General features: G+C 28.4%; 2 protein-coding genes across 3 annotated transcripts in view; both read right to left on the bottom strand.

Moving 5' to 3' along the window:
• LOC125834031 (uncharacterized) overlaps nucleotides 1-16995 on the bottom strand; it is a 509901-nt gene that overhangs the window by 482239 nt on the left and 10667 nt on the right. The window lies entirely within an intron of this gene.
• Nucleotides 268-1522, bottom strand: LOC125834034 (alanine--tRNA ligase-like). The gene is made up of 4 exons (XM_049513213.1): nucleotides 1394-1522; nucleotides 1132-1314; nucleotides 858-1037; nucleotides 268-630 (listed from the first exon to the last, which is right to left on the bottom strand). Exons 1-4 carry the CDS (start codon nucleotides 1430-1432, stop codon nucleotides 559-561), a joined length of 474 nt encoding a protein of 157 aa, XP_049369170.1. The 5' UTR covers nucleotides 1433-1522; the 3' UTR covers nucleotides 268-558.

The raw sequence follows: 16995 nt of genomic DNA, 5'->3' as shown, positions 1-16995 counted from the left end.
TTGAGGTCACTTTGTCCGTCACTCATCTTGTTAATTCAAGTTCAGGTGGAATCGGAAGCATCAATCAGAGTTAAAACTGTAAAAGTTCAACTTGCTCATTGCATCTGAATTCACGTACTTGAGCCACAATTTCCTTTGCGTAATTTCTCTTTCACAAGAAGTTTCATGTTCACACCATGTCCTTTTCTTTTTACATCTACGAAATGCCATTACCCCAATTCAATGGAATACTAGTTGTAATCAGAAAACACAAGCTAACAGACGCACTATCACAACAGGAAAATCTTTCTATTTTCATCGTTCTCGTGTATAACAATTATGCAGTATGCAATAAGCAGGTAAGTTCAATATAAATCTTCTCTAATTTTCCTTTACTTTCTGCATGTAAAAAGTTAGCTCACAGAAAGCAACATAAATGACCACACAGTTGTATATGATGGAAGTTAGCTCTGAGACAGCCTCCACGACCCATTGAAAATCTTGATCAATCAATATTGCTTAGAATAGTTGCATCAGCCTCGGCCATTGAACACTGCAATGACATACTGGCCTTACTCATCAATTTAATTTCATAGCTGCAAATGTTGCTGCAACATCCATTGCCTCGTCAACTTTTGATATATCAGTTGCCTGAAAGGAAAGAAATTTAACCATCATGAATAGAATAGTAACAAGCAACGTATAAGCAACGCAAGCCATTAAGGCAAAAGATGAATGTCAAGTTTGACAAAAAACTTGAGATGTATGCAACGCAACCATCACAAGTAGTAACATATCAGTTGTTAAATGAAACCTGCTTTGTGCAGTGTGCATGAAGTTAAGCAGAGTATGAAGATAAGTCAAAATTGAGTACAAACCTGGCCTTGGGAGAGACCACCTTTTCCACCTCCACCCTTACCTCCTAAGGGCTTCAAAGCTGCATTCAACCAATCTTTAACATTCAACTGCTGGCACTTGTCACCTTTCTCAGGTACACCAGCACAGACCAAAACTTTGTTTGCAGCTTCATCTTTGCTGAATACCAGAACTGCCATACCCTGTTCAGACAATTAAACAGTCAGTGACTTTTATAAAAATTACAAATTTTAGAGGAGAATACGAGCACTAGTTTAGCAGGTATGAGCAAATAACCTTCTGCTCCATGACTTTGACAACTGCTTCACGGACTGCAGCAGTGTCCAAACCCACGCCAATCTGCAAGATGCAGTATGCTTTTCCACCATCAGCTGCAGCTTCAGCCATTTCTGAGGCAGCTTTAACGGCTTTTTGTATATTCTCTGCAGCTATCTTCTTTTTGGCCTTTATAACTTGATTCTGAAGAAATCATCAGCATATTAGTTTTCTTTCCTAAGCAATTTCCTTCAACTTCGGCCACAACAGAAACAATACATACCTGGAGGACTGAGAGCTTGGCCTTGAGATCAGTTTTCATAACAGTGGGAATTTGTGCCCTCTCCACGGTAGCATTCAAAGAAGTTACTTTCTGAAATTAAGAAGTTGATGTATGAATTCATCAGATAAGGACACAATAGTAGCAGTAAGAAAAGGATCAGCCAAGATTGAAAGAGCCTTGGATCAAGTTGATTGACCAAGATTAAAGAACAAAACGATGCTTGGCTGGAATAGATTAGCAAGAAACTATCCAGCTCCACCACATCCTAACAAGGAAGATACAGCGCAGGGGAGAAATTAAAAGAAATATATGACTGGAATAAAGTAAATCTTACCAACAGCTTGCCACATTAAGTTCTATACATCAGTGTTCAATGAAACAAAGAAGACATGCAGTTCTATAACTAGATTTCTTTTAGTTCGATATGAGTGGTTAATTAAAGAAGATACATAACTATGTCGCATAACTGCTGAATGAATGAATCATTTAATAGGGAGAACAATAAGCAGTCCAGTTCCATGACAGCCCAAGCAGGAAGTTACAGTGCAGGGGATCAAATTTAAGAAGTAAATGACAGAATAAAAGATTGTGGAAGGAAGTGTTCTACATAAATATTGAGGCTCATGATATTGTCTTCTACTTAATATTTGATGATGATTCAATGTATTCGTAGATTTTCTAAAATTTAATTTTGTATTGTTAGACATATATGTGTATTGTTCTTTAGAGCATTTCTCAATTCATTCAAGTATATGTAATTAATTGGGTCTCAACAGTGGCGGAGCCAGGATTTTCAGTAAGGGGGTTCAAAATCTAAAAAAATAGACACACGAAGTAGCCGAAGGGGGTTCGACATCTACTATATATACCTAAAAAATTATTTTAACCATGTATAAATCATATAATTTTCCGCCGAAGGGGGGTCGGATGACCACCCTCATTGTAAGGTGGCTCCGCCACTGGGTCTCAAGCTGGTATCAGATTTGGGATGAAAAAACAAAACTAAAAAAATTGGATACATTAATGAGGTTTAATTGTTGCTTATGTCAATTTTTATGGTCAGGATTTTGTAGGAAAGTCGGAGACTGGTCTTGATGGGTCTGTCAATTCGATGGTCTGACTCTGGTAAATTTGGAGTAAGTTTCTTTCATTGTTTCTTTTGTGAATTTTTCTAAGTAATTATCAGGTGTCAGTGTTAATGTGATAACTTTTCATGTATGTATTCTTGTTTGTTATGGGCCCAAAATATATACTTGCTAATGTTGTAGTTAGGTAAGTACCCCGAAGTCTCGAGTTTGAGCTTGAGAGCTCGAATCTGAACAAGTTGGCCATTATGTTGATACTCAACATCGGATAAAAGGTAGAAAAGCCAAAAAAAACCCAAAATATATTTGTGAGTTCCCTGTGAGTTATATATTTGGAAATCAATTCTCTCCTCACCTGGGCTCTATTCCCCCTTCTTCTAATTCTCTGAAAATGCTCTCCTCTCTATAATCATACCTTTGTTTCTCTAGCTCTGTTCATTCCTCTAAGATTTCCCCTCTCAATCCTTTTATCTTCTCAATCTATGCTTCAACTATTGGCAATGGATGCAGAATAACTCATGGCAGATGCAACTGTTTGGTATATCTACTTTGGTCTATCCTTAATAAATAGAATCAGTTAATTTCTGCATTTGTTCGTTAAATTGCACTGGATATTTACTTACCTACTCGATAGGTTTCAATTTGTTTGTATTAGTTTAATTTGGAACCAATTTTTAGAAAATAAAAAACTTGTAGTCTTAAACTTTGGAGATAAGTAATGTACCAAATGTCATTTAATCCTATGATCTTAAACATGTCATATGAGATATTGAAATTAAAGAGTTAAAAATTAGAAGAAAAAAAATTCTTTTTTAAACTGACTAAAATAATTAGTGGAGATATACTATCAATTTGACATTCAACAAAATTACTAATATAATTACTATTAGGTGCTACAATACTACTTGAGAAAATCCTGTTTGAAAGAATTATCTTCAATAAAGCTGGACATATATGTATTTATAAATTCATCCAAATATATGCCTTAACAAGAGAATGAGGATATACCCTCAAATAGTCATTGAACAATATCACTAATATAATTACTATAAAGTGCTACTGTACTACTTGAGAAGTATATATATCTTTTCAAATCCCTTAAGAGTAAGAAACTGATATAAACAAAAACTCAATTTTGGTTGGATTTTATCTTTGGAGTAGTTGTGTTTCTTACTAACATATAAGTATTCCTGCTTTGAGATAGATTATAGTTAACAAAATCGAGTTATTAGAGCCAGCACAAGGCAATTTCTTTCAAATTAGATGAGTTAACAGCAAACAAGAAATAATTGGACTTGTCGAGATAACGAGCTTTTGGACAAATTTACTTGATGGAAATTGGTAATTAGTTCATATTTGTATTAGTGGATGAAATGATATAATAAGGAAAAAAGTGTATAAATTAAAAAAAGGTAAGTTATACACATAATAGAATTTTTGACATATCTTAGAAATGTATAGGACTTCTTTTATTGAAAAGTCAAATGATCATTTTTAATATCCATGTAGGATATGAGTTGTACAACTAACATGATCATCTTCTTTTGTTATTTTTGACATATTAGCATTTATAAGTTAGAGGAGCTTGCATAATTTAAGTAACTCTTCTGTATTGCTAATTATACATTCTTAGTTAGAAATATTTAAATGTGAGATGAAAATAGATGGAAGAGATTAAATAATAACATTCAAGTTGATTGGAGGCGAAGAAGAAGAAGAAAAGGAAATGTAGAATGTGCTACGCATTACAAATTTGTAAACATTACCGTCATTGAGTCGTGAAAATTATCATATTTGATCCAGAAATTCAGGGTCAGAGAAGGCAGTGTCTTTCATATATACTTATATCATTGTTATTTAATTCTAAAACGTAAATATTATATATGTAATTAATAAAATATATATTGTTGGTATATATATCTTGTTGGTGTGACATTTTAATATTAATAAAAATATATTATATGTCACATTATGTATCATGTTATGTCCATTGGTGGACATTACATTTGTGCCTCTTTACTCTCATCAATTGTAGAAGAAAGTAGTCATTAGTTGTTTGTAACTTATGTAACCACCAACTCTTTATGTCACTCATTATTCTATCTTTATGTCTTGTAACATTTGGATCAATCATTTGGCAAATTTACTACCCACAATCTTCATATTTATTGCAAGGAAGAATTCATCACCTATAAATAGTGTGGTTTTCCTTTGTGTTGAGAAGAAGAAACAACAAGAGATGTACAAGAAGAGATAGAGTGAAAAAAATGAGTGGTATTATATTGAGGTTAGTGTAGTAAAGGAGAGAGTTGAGACATAGAAAATATTATAAGTCTTCAACTATATTCACTATACAAAAGAGAATATTTATATGTTGAAGAAGGTGTTCTTTTTGTGGAGTTTTGAACTCTTCAACTAATCTGGAGTTGCTTGAGTTGTACACGTTGTTGGGATGTTGTATCCCGGAGGGGACAAGTCAAGAGATATATTGCTGGATCGGTGTAGATTATGCCGCAATGAGCTTGAATCTCCTTAAAGAGAGCGAGATATCCGCGCCTCAACCTAAAGATTTTTTCATTTTTGTCATTTTATTTTCAACTGTAATATTTTATATTTGTGGTATATTACACCAACTTTTATTTATATATATATATATATATATATATATATATATATATATTATAATTTCAATTATTCAATTTTATTTTTCTAAATTCAAAACCAAACAAAGACAATCCTTAATCTAAATCAAATCAAAAAACTAATCCAAATAAAAATTCAATTTGATTTAAATTTCGATTTAAGTGCACATCTCTACGTGCTACTAGTACTTGTTTGGACATTGTTGCAATAGAGTATATGTTTCGCACTATATCTATATTATTTTGTGAACATAATTTTGAACCAACTATTATGGGAAAAATAGCTCAAATAACACTTAAACTATGACCGAATTTGTAACAACACTCATTTTTTGATGTGACACAAGCCAAAACTCTAACTATAAAATAATACAGTAATTAACAAAATTAAAGTTCAAGAGATATACCACATCAATCTAAAAAATAATTACTATCCTCTTCTTTTAACTATAATTGTATCACGTTCGACTTTATTCATATGTATTAAAAGCTTAAATATATACTTAAGAGCATAATTTACTTTATACCAAGTGAGTAGTGTATATTCAAGACAAAAGGTTGAACATTACAACTGTGATACAAGAAAGAACATTACAAAGATGCAACAGATCCAAGAATCCTCCACCTGAGGGGACATCATGGATCAAAGCACTCCACTAGATGAAGCCAACTTTAGATCAACAAAATTAAGGAGTACAAGTATTGTGCTGGTTACATGCTTATTAATTATACTTGAAACAGATTTATGTATCCCATAGCTTATGTATTTACTGAGTAATACCTTGAACGTGGACTTCGAAGTAGGTGAACAAATTATTGTCTTTTCAAATACTTAACTGAGTCATATATATTTTATCTGAATTAATTATATAGTTATAAGTTATTATTTTGAACATTCATGTGTGTAGGTTATAAATCCACCAGAAAATCATTCGAGGAATATGTCCATCAATATCCTGCATGTACCAAGGTGGATATACACTTTACTTATTTCATTTATGATGTCAAATAATTACTATAAAAAGAATAGTAGATAACGCTAAACAGTATCTAACAAGATAATTTATTGCTAAATTAAATTAGCAACAAATCTATATTGTTGGCATAATTTCATTGTTAATGTTTTTTTTATTATTTATTATAAACTCATATTCATTTAATTGACAGACCTATAATTAATCAACCATCTCAACTCAATTTTGCTCAAAGCCAAAATTTATCTACAGAGGTATGTTTTTTTTTCTTTTTTCGTAACACTATTTCTTTTATTATTTATACATTTATTTTAAATGATTGTCTTGCTTGAGTGATGCTCTTAATTATGAATTTGATTTTTCTTATTTATTTAAATTTAATTAGATTAAAACTTTAACGTATATCAATTTAAATTTTTTGGTATATATAACTATATGGATAAATTGCCAATATTATTATTTTATTTTTTCTATCCTGAAATGTTATTTTTCAAGACAAATTCTTTAAAATAGTAATATGATTTGTTACTTTTTAGAAAAAAAAAAGTTTATGTTAAAAAATGAGCGCAGGCCTACTATCCACGTGGGCAAAGGCCAAGACTTTCTTATGGATCATCTTCTCGTGCTGAAGTATGTGCTTTGTCTTTATTTTATTTTTAATTATTTTTATTTCATTTGCTTATATATACTTCATCAAAAAAAAATTTCAAAAGATTTGTATGTATACTAAGTTACTGTATTAGTGATATATTTTCATTTTTTTTAATGAATGAATGCAGGAAATTGCTCAGGGAGATGCAAATTTGGGTACCCAACCAAACCAAGACTCTCCACAGATTCCTAGGTAATATTCTTTTTATAATGTGATAAACTAAAAAAAAAAGTATTTTTCTAAGTATAATTTTTGAAAAACATAAAATAATGTAATTACACATTAAAAAAAATGTTGTTCTTTCCTTTTCTTCTTCTGATATTCTTTTTTACAATTCATAGATCTTTTACGCGATAATTGAAAAATTCTAATATTCTAATAAAAACTCTTATTAAAAATGATAGATAATGATTTAAAATTTTGTAAATGATATGTTTTATTAGTTTCAAGAATAATATTTGCACAAATTCAAAAATAGCAAATGTAGTATTCAACTGAAAACATAAAAAGGGACACTTGTTAAATCATACTCATAAATTACATTCTTAGGCATGAAAAACAATTTGAATATAAAAATAATTATTTTTTGGTGACTTGAAACACAGGCTTATTACAAATAACTTGTATGATCCATCCTATGCTGCTAGAGGTCTACCAATGGATCCCCACTTGCGTGCGATCTTAACTAATCTAGACTTTTGTAAGTTATTTTTTATTTTATTCTTATTCTATTTTCGAAGGAGTAATATTTTATAATTTTAATATTTATGCTAATTGCACTTTTTATGTGTACTTGTAGTTATCATCCCGAGGCCTAATCAAAGCAAACGTTGAATGGTTAGCAGGAAGGCCAGGGTCATTTGTGGAATGTTTTATGGCTTTTGTTGCTTGTTTTGAATTTCATAATATTTAATTAAACTTTTATGATTTTTATTGCTTGTTTTGAATTATTTATGGACCATGTTTTCTCATTCAAACTCTTTTAAGTGTGCAAAATTGTGTTTCGTAATATATTTATCATTGTTATATGATATAGAAATTATCTCATATAGTGATTGTTTACTATCAAATCCATCACAATTCACAACTATAAGGAAAAATATATGTGGGTTGATATGCAAGTATATGTGTAAAAATAAAATTATGTGTTTATATATAATTGCTCGTCTTTGTTATTATAAATAGATTAATTTCATCATAATTTTTTTTAAAAAAACTTTTTATTTTTATGATTTTAAATATGTAATGACTCATGATATTATAAGAACACATCAGGAGGGGTATATGAGATTTAGGAGAAAGTTCCATTTGGTGCATCTTCTTTATCTCACAAGACTATATTTTCTTTATTGTTCCCTTTTTGTACCTGAATTTGCTGAACTTGAATCGATGGTTTGAAAATAATCTCTCTATCTTCATAAAGTAGTAATAAAGTATGCATGTATTCTACCCTCTCTAAACCCATATGAAATTTAAGTGAATATGTTATTATTGTTATTGTTGTCGTTCTCCTAAATAAGTAGCTACAAGAATATAGTATTGAACTAATAGGAAATATTAGATTCATTTTGAATTGAGTAAGGACATAAGTCATACATTTACAATCTGAGGGTAAGAAACAAACTTGCGATCGAGCAATTCCATATATACTTTCTTTGTTACTTTTTGATATAATGAGTTTATCATTTTATTTCTATTATAGTCTTAAACATATTTTTTAATTACATTTTTTATTTTTCAAAGACAATAACTCAATGTCAATAAATTGAGGATATTATCGGAAGAAAAGAATTGTCCCTCCATTTGTCAAAAATGACAAGTAAAAAGGGACATCAAATTAGGAAATACTCGCTCTGTCCAACAATATTTGTCCGAGAAAATGGTCAAATGACCCCCTAGCCTATTACCGGATTTCCAACTACATACTTATACTCTACGGGAATCTTATTACCCCCTGAACTACTTTGAAATGAAATAAATAACCCCTTATGTACTGAGTTGGCATACAGAGTCTATTTCACTCTCTTTTAGAGAGTGAGTTGCATATTTTTTTTTATTTCTGTTTTTTTTCTCTTTTCTTTTTTCTTTCTCTTTCTTTCTTTTTATTTTAGCTATACAACTATATCTTCTTCACCATTATTATCATTGTTGAAGCTTTATCAATGGATGTTTGTTATAAAAATTATCAACAACTAATGTATTTTATGAATAAATAATTTTACAATAGACTTATTTAGAACATATCTAACAAATTTAATTTATTTTTTAAAAAAAGGGAAAATGCATAAGTACCCCCAAACTTATGCCCAAAATCCATGAGACACACCTAACTTTTACTAAGGTTCTATTACCCCCCCGAACTTATTTTATATATAATTTTCTACCCCTTTTCGGCTTACGTGGCACTATCTTGTGGGTCCAGCGCGTGTTGACAATTTTTTCAAAGATAGTGCCATGTAGGCCAAAAAGGGATAGAAAATTAATTAAAAAATAAGTTTGAAGGGTAATAGGACCTTAGTAAATGTTAGGTGTGTCTCAGGGATTTTGGGCATAGGCTAGGGGGGGGGGGGGGTACTTATGCATTTTCCCAAAAAAAAAAACATACCCGTTAATTGATTTTTTTTAAAGTCATGGAGTCAAAAGTAACAAAATCAAAGTGAAGTAATTGTATATTTAAAAGATATTATCAAACTCATTAGAAGTAACTGACACAAAACAATTTCTTCTACATTTTAAAAAAAGGATACTACATATTCTCATAAAACCCATGAAGAATCAAAATCAAAAACTCAAATTATAAAGAGAAAGAATGGGGAAGAGAGAGAGAGGAATCGCCAGAGGTTGAATTTGATCTCGAATATTCATGACCCATTCAATATGTATATGAAATTGTCTAATGAAGAAATTGAACGAAATGTAAAAAAATGAAAGATTGTTGAATTGGTTGAATGAAAGATTTGATTAGGATCGCTATCTTCTATGCTCTAGAGATTCGGAATGGATAAAAAAATGACTTCATTTTTTGTTTTTATAAATTGTTAGAGATATAAAAATTTATTGAGGTAAAAAATGGTGTTTTTTATAGTTAGGGATGAAGAAATGATTGGGGAAGAAAAGAGGAGGAAAGAGGGGATTTTTTTTAAAAAAAAAAATAAATATTAAAAGGTGTAATAGATTGGACAAATAGTTTGGCAATTTTCTCATATTTGTCCACTATTTATTTTGCACACTTCTTAAAAAACTATAAATAGAAAGGTAATTTTACTACATCACCCTTTATATCTAATAAATATAATATCTTGAAAAATATAATAGATAAATGATAATAATTAATGATAACGGTAGATTAGGCCTAAGTGTAAAATTAATGATTGATGTCATAAAGTGGACAAATGTTGTTGGACATTCCAAAATAGTATAGTGGATAACTATTATTGAACATGGGGAGTATTTGACAAATAAATAGAGACGGAGGAAGTATATATTTACGTTTATAAGTACGGAATTTAATTTTCAACCTGAATCAGTATACGTACATGTAATAAATTAAAGTCATATCAAGAAATTTAATTTAATTCCAAGTGTTATTTTATGTTATTATGTATGTATATATACGAGAAAAGACATAAAGTCATCGTTGAAGTTGTCTCGTATTTTCAAAAAGACACCTTAACTTTGCAATCGTCCTATTACCCCCACTAAACAATTTTGAACATATATTATTATATAATTTTTCGATCAGCTCCAGATTTTAAGAGGCAAGTGTGTTCACACACCAATCATTACATGACACGTGTTAATTTAATTAATAATGTATTTTTTTTCATTTTAAGTTTTTTCTTTATCTTTCTCTTTCTCTCTCTCTCTCTCTCTCTCACACACACACACACACAAACACTTTTTGACTTATTTTAATTTTGATTTCATCTTAAATTTCACCATCTTCCACCTCCCACTTTCAAGTGATTATTCCCTCCATTTTCTTTCTTTTTCTTCACCTCCCACCCTCACCTCATCCACCACGTCAAGTTGAACTCCACTCTCATTTTTTTTCTTTTCTTTTTCTTCTTGTTCTCCGGTCAAATTCTTTATAGAATTCATACTATTTTTTAGACTTTATTGAATTATAGATAACAAAATTAATTATATTTCTAAGAAAATTTAAAATTTTGAAGGTATCATCAACTAATCATTTTCATATAACTTCAAAATTAGAAATGATAATTTTAAAAGAATCAATGAATTCCCCAAAAATTGAAAGAACTTAATTGAAATCGGATTAAAAAAACTATATGAAACTCCTAATCATCTTGAAATCTAATGGGTTTATCAAATTGTTCGAAATGTAAGAAAATATTTAGATAAAGTTTAAAATTAAAGAGAGGAAAATATTTAGATAAAGTTTAAAATTAAAGAGAGTAAAACTAATAGTAGTAAAAAAGGAAGGTCAAGTTGTGGTAAAAATGGTGACATTGAAAGTGAGAAGCTTCAATGAAGATGACAATAAATTTTTGAAGAAGAAAAAAGAAAGAAAGAAAGAAAAAAAAAAGGAAAAAAAGTTAAAATAATAAGAAAAATGAGAAAATATATTTTATAATAAAATACTTGTAAAAATAAAATTATATTAGTTATTTTAGGTTGCTCACTCTCTTTGACAGAGTGCACCCCACTCTCTATGTCAGATGGATGAAAAAGGATATAATAATATATGTTCAAAATTGTTTAGTGGGGTAATGAGACAGTTGCAAAATTAATGTGTCTTTTAGAAAATTCGGGACAACTTCAGTGGTGACTTTATGTCTTTTCTCAATATTTATACATGAACAACGATATTTATGCATGACAATTTTTTTACCTCACTACGTACCAAACACATTAATATATTGTACTTGTAGACATGCATGAACTTGCACTTATTAATGTAACACATCTAAAGTTGTAGAAACTTAAAAATTAAAATTACTAAGACAAGCTGGATTTGCTTCCTTTTAAACACGGTGAAGTTATTACTTGTTGAATCTTATACGATGTAAATTTGATATAATTGAATTCTAATATGGATACGCGGCACGAAACAAAAAAAAAATTATCACTGTGGGAAGGATATTAATCTGTCGGGGGGTGGGGGGGGCGGGGGGGAGGGGAATCCTTTTGTCATATTGTGAGACCAGGGAAAAAAAAAGAAGATAAAAAACAAATGTCAACTGTGGGTCAATATTGTCAAACGTAAAAACAAATTCAAATTTGAATTATCCATAACCTCATTAATCAAAGTATATGCTTAGATTTTCATTTGCAGTTTAATTTGCCAATCAATTTGATTGAATCAAATCTTTAATCTAATAGACTTCAAAAAAGTACTCTAGAAATAAAAATTACGAAACCATTTATAGTATTAAATTTAAGAATTGGACCAAAAATATTATATTCGTACTATTTTTAATCTACAGGAAATAATACAAATATATCATTGTAACATCTTACCTATTTAAACATCTCATATAAATTAAAAGATGGAGTGATAATTATTACTCCCTCTGTTTCCTTTGTACGTATCTCTTATACTAAAAGATATTTTTTTGTTTCAAGTCATCTATTTTAGCAAATCAAGATAGATTTATTTCATTTTTTAATTTTAATTTGTTTTATTTGAACTTAACACATTCGTTAAGAAAAATAATAATTGACATGACTATTTTACCACACTATCCCTATTAGTTGATATGATGTTTAAAGTCTTAAAAATAATTTGAAATACAAGTAGTTAATGGTGATTTTACGTACGTAAGCATTTGGAATATACACTGGACTGCCAAAGTTATTGTGAAGTCTCTGATTAAAATCTAATACTAAACATCAATTAATAAGGACAACAAAATCTAAGCTACTCGATGGTTTTAATTTAAGCAAGTTCGGTCTCTCTAAGTACGTTAGTGAAACATCTGATTATACTCACTCAGGCTCAACCCATATAAAGGGTCATCGAGTATCTCAATCGAGATTTTATTTATTTATTTGGTGTTAGGAGTCTGTATTGGAGCTCCGACTAAATTTGAATCGTGTATTGCAAGACCCATTCGGAAATGACGCGCCAATAGAATTTTCTCCATACTCAGGCTCAAATTTGAGACCTCTGATTAAGGGTGAAACAGTCACACTATTGCACCATGACCCATCTAACCGTGTTAACACTTGCAAGTACAAAGTAGCTATCCCTAGCCACTATGGCACTTAACTTGGCTTCAACGGATAATTATGCTCTCTAACTTTGAGTGTGCACAACTAGACACTTAAATTTGTATAATTGAACAAGTAGACACACTTGTTCTATATGGCATAATACACATAAGACGCCATGTGGGACACAAAATTGTCATGTAGGGTGCCATGTAGGACGAATGTGTCTATTTGTTCAATTTTATATAAGTTTAAGTGTCTACTTATACATATCCAAAGTTAAAGGTCATAATTGCCAACTAACGTCAAGTTAAGGGTCATGTTTATGTATCATGACCAAAGTAATATTGGTACTTCTCTCTACTGTTCTGAATGTGATCATATTTGAAATACATCTGTATTTTTTTCTTCTAAATTTATATGGTTATTTTTTATTTCCTATTATAATTCTTTTATTTAACTTATTTTTCTTTATATATATGTGAGTGATTTGAAATTATGTAAGAAGTTGACCAAAAAAAAAAAAATTAGATTGCCTCAATCTATTAAATTAAATTTATTTCTTCTTATTCTTTTCTTCTTGTCATAATACAATTGGTAAGAAAATTTTAATTTCATGGATAGTAATTTGTATATCATGATTTATATCATTTACATTGTTTTTTTTGTTACTTGTTAAACTACGTTATATATTATAATTCACGAGAGCGTTAATATATAGCCTTCGAAGTTTAAGTTCAATATGTAGTGTATATACCATAATTATAAATATTATATTGATTTGTCTTCTATAGATTTTTTTACTTTAATTGAAATACTTATGTATTTTCTTTTTTTTCTAAATTGGTAATTTTTTATTTAATATTATAATTCTTTTATTTAACTTATTTTCCTTATGTATCAGTGAGTGGTTTGAAATTATGTAAGAAGTTGACCAAGAAAAAATTTGGATAACTTTAATCTATTACATTAAATTTATTTCCCCTTATTCTTTCTTCTTTCCATAAAATATAATTGGTAAGAGAATTTTAATTTTATGGATAGTATTTTGTATATCATTTTTCACACTATAAATATAGACATATTTTCTCCTCATTTCTTCATCATATTTCAGAGTTCAAAGGTACTTTCTCTAGTGATCTTTTTATTGTACATATATATTCTACCAAAAAAAATATTTTCTTTTCATTCTTCATTTTATTTGTATAGTTCACTTTCAGATTTTATAGAAGAATTATCTTGTATATTTGTGAGTTCTATAAAGAAGTAGAGAATGAATTTCAATTTTACACGCGCGCGCGTATATATATATATATATATATAAATATTGTCTTGAAAATCAAATTTTAATGATCTTTGTATGGATAAAACTTCTTTATAAAATAAATTAGCACTTGTGTCCAATTTTTAGATTTTGTTATAATTCTTTGTTTTGATTCATCTTAGTATAGTTTCTAAAGAAACATTCTATTTTATTTTTCTTTATGTAGATTTGCATTCGAATTGATTGTTACTTGAGGTATTTGACCTGGTTCAACTTAAAATTATATATAGATTATAACTCTTTAATTTATGTAAATACATTGTTATTTTTTAATTATTTATTAAAATTTATGATATGGACATATTTTTCTCCTTTTATTTTTTTTCGATATCTATTACAATTATAATGTGAGCTCTAAGAAGTCTATTCGTATCTATTTTATTTTATTTATTTGATTATACAATCTAAAATGTTATATCAGAACATATAAACTATTTGAAAAAAGAAAAAATGTTAGTACTTAATTCTATTATAGATAAAGTTAATCACTTCAGAAGAGAGACTGTAAACAAATTAAGGCGATTCTCTTTATTTTGTTTCATTAATTTTTATTTATTTATTTTGGATTGTTTACAAAAGTTTTTATACATATCAATTATGTTTTTAAAACGTAGATAAATTTTATTAGGACATCATACATTCTTAAGTCCTTATAGCTACAATTTTATTAAGAATAAAAATGTTGGGACAGTTCTATTTGTGATCTAAGATCGTTGTGAAAAAAATCATTAATTATTTTTATTAGACCTAAAAATTTACGAATTTACCCTTTTTTTTATATCATCTTTTCTTTTATCTTTCTATTCTTTTCCCTTTTTTATATTCAAATAATTTTATATTAATTAGCAAAAGTTAGATCACGACAGTATTTTTAAATTTATTATAATTTAAGTATTTAAATGACTCAAGTAGAGAAGTAATGATTTTTTTGTTTGGAACAATTATATTTATGTCCAAATATTATCTGCAAGAAACATAAATCTAAATTTTAATTGAATGATTATTTTAATTTATTCGATCTATTGAAATAATCCAACATAGATTTTTAAGGCACAAAATTTTAGTAATATCACCAACATAATAAATACTTAAAGTACTGAATTTTCTACATTAATACCTTGTGTTGAATATAAAAACTTGCATGTTTGTGTGATTTTAAAAAAATTTCCTTGATTATTTTTTTAATTATCTAGACCCTCTAATACATTTTTTTAAAATTAGCATATTACTAGAACAATCTTAGTTTATTGATGTAAGATATGTTAATCATAAGTTGTACTATGTATTGTAACATTTGTAGGTTTCTATAAATACGATAATCAAATTGCATGATATTATAACTATTATTATTTTTAATTTCTTAAATTTTTTTGTTTATTATACAGATTATTTTCTTGAAAAAATGTCGTCAAGTGAATCTTCTGGAATCACAGTAGATGATAATGTTGACTTAACTATTGGTGAAGTTGAGTCATCAACTGCAATTGTGTTTGCTAATCGTCGTATGCAACAACAACAACCACTTTATTAGTAGATACGCTAAACAGTTTGTATCTAACAAGATAATTTAATAATTTGTTGTTAAATTAAATTAATAACACATTTATATTGTTTAGTGGCAAAATTTCATTGTTGATATTTTTCTTTAGTGAATACACAAATAATAATTTCATAAACTCGTATTCATTTAATTGACAGGCCTATAATTAATCAACCATCTCAACTCAATTTTGTCCAAAGCCAAAATTTATCCGCAGAGGTATGTTTATTTTATTTTTGGAACACTATTTCTTTTATTATGTATACATATATTTTATATATTTGTATTGCTTGAATGATGCTTGTAATTATGAATTAGTTTTTCTTATATGTTTAAATTTAATTGGATTAAAACTTTAATGTATATCAATTTAAAGTTTTTGGTACAATAGCGATAAACTGTAAACACTATTTTTGTGGTACAAATCGTAAGAATTTTTTTACGAAGCTATATATATATAGATATTATTATTTTTCTGTCCTAGAATGTTATATTTTAAGACAATTTTTTAAATAATAATATATATTTTTATTATTATTATTATTTTTTATGTTAAAAAATGAACACAGGCTTACTATCCACCTGGGCAAAGGCCAAGACTTTCTTATGGGTCATCTTCTCGTGCTGAAGTAAGTGTTTTGTTTTTATTTTATTTCACTTGTTTTTATATATTTCATCAAACTTTAATTTTCAAAAGATTTGTATGTATAATAACTAATAAGTCATAATTTATTAGTGACATTTTTATTTTTGTATGAATGAATGCAGCAAGAAATTGCTCAGGGAGATACAAGTTTGGGTACCCAACTAAGACAGGATTCCCCACAGATTCCAAGGTAATATTCTTTTTGTAATATGTTAAACTACAAAAAAATAAAAAAATAGCAAGGGTAATATTTAACTGATAACAAAAAAAAGGACATAAATTAAATCATCCACAGAAAATTACATTCTTATGCATGAAAAAAAAATCTAAATATAAAAATAATTATTTTTTGGTGACTTGAAACACAGGCTTATTACAAATAACTTGTATGATCCATCCTATGCTGCTAGAGGTCTACCAATGGATCCTCACTTGCGTATGTTCTTAACTAATCCAGACGTTTGTAAGTTATTTTTTTTTATTATTCTTATTCTAATTTCAAAATAAAAAAAATGTTAATATAGTAGTATTTTATAATTTAAATATTTATGCTAATTGCACT

Source organism: Solanum verrucosum, unplaced genomic scaffold, assembly GCF_900185275.1.
Source record: "Solanum verrucosum unplaced genomic scaffold, falcon-dt-bn FXZP01000108.1, whole genome shotgun sequence".
Classification (NCBI taxonomy): domain Eukaryota; kingdom Viridiplantae; phylum Streptophyta; class Magnoliopsida; order Solanales; family Solanaceae; genus Solanum; species Solanum verrucosum.
Note: the sequence above shows the minus strand (reverse complement) of the source record. Positions and strands in the feature narration are given on the sequence as shown.

Excerpts from the sequence above, each read along its gene's own strand:
- LOC125834034 (XM_049513213.1), bottom strand. The coding sequence starts at position 1,432 with ATGAAAACTGATCTCAAGGCCAAGCTCTCAGTCCTCCAG. Across the intron at positions 1,315-1,393 it reads CCAAGCTCTCAGTCCTCCAG|AATCAAGTTATAAAGGCCAA; the intron begins GTATGTATTGTT and ends TGATTTCTTCAG. Across the intron at positions 631-857 it reads GTGGTCTCTCCCAAGGCCAG|GCAACTGATATATCAAAAGT; the intron begins GTTTGTACTCAA and ends CTTTCCTTTCAG.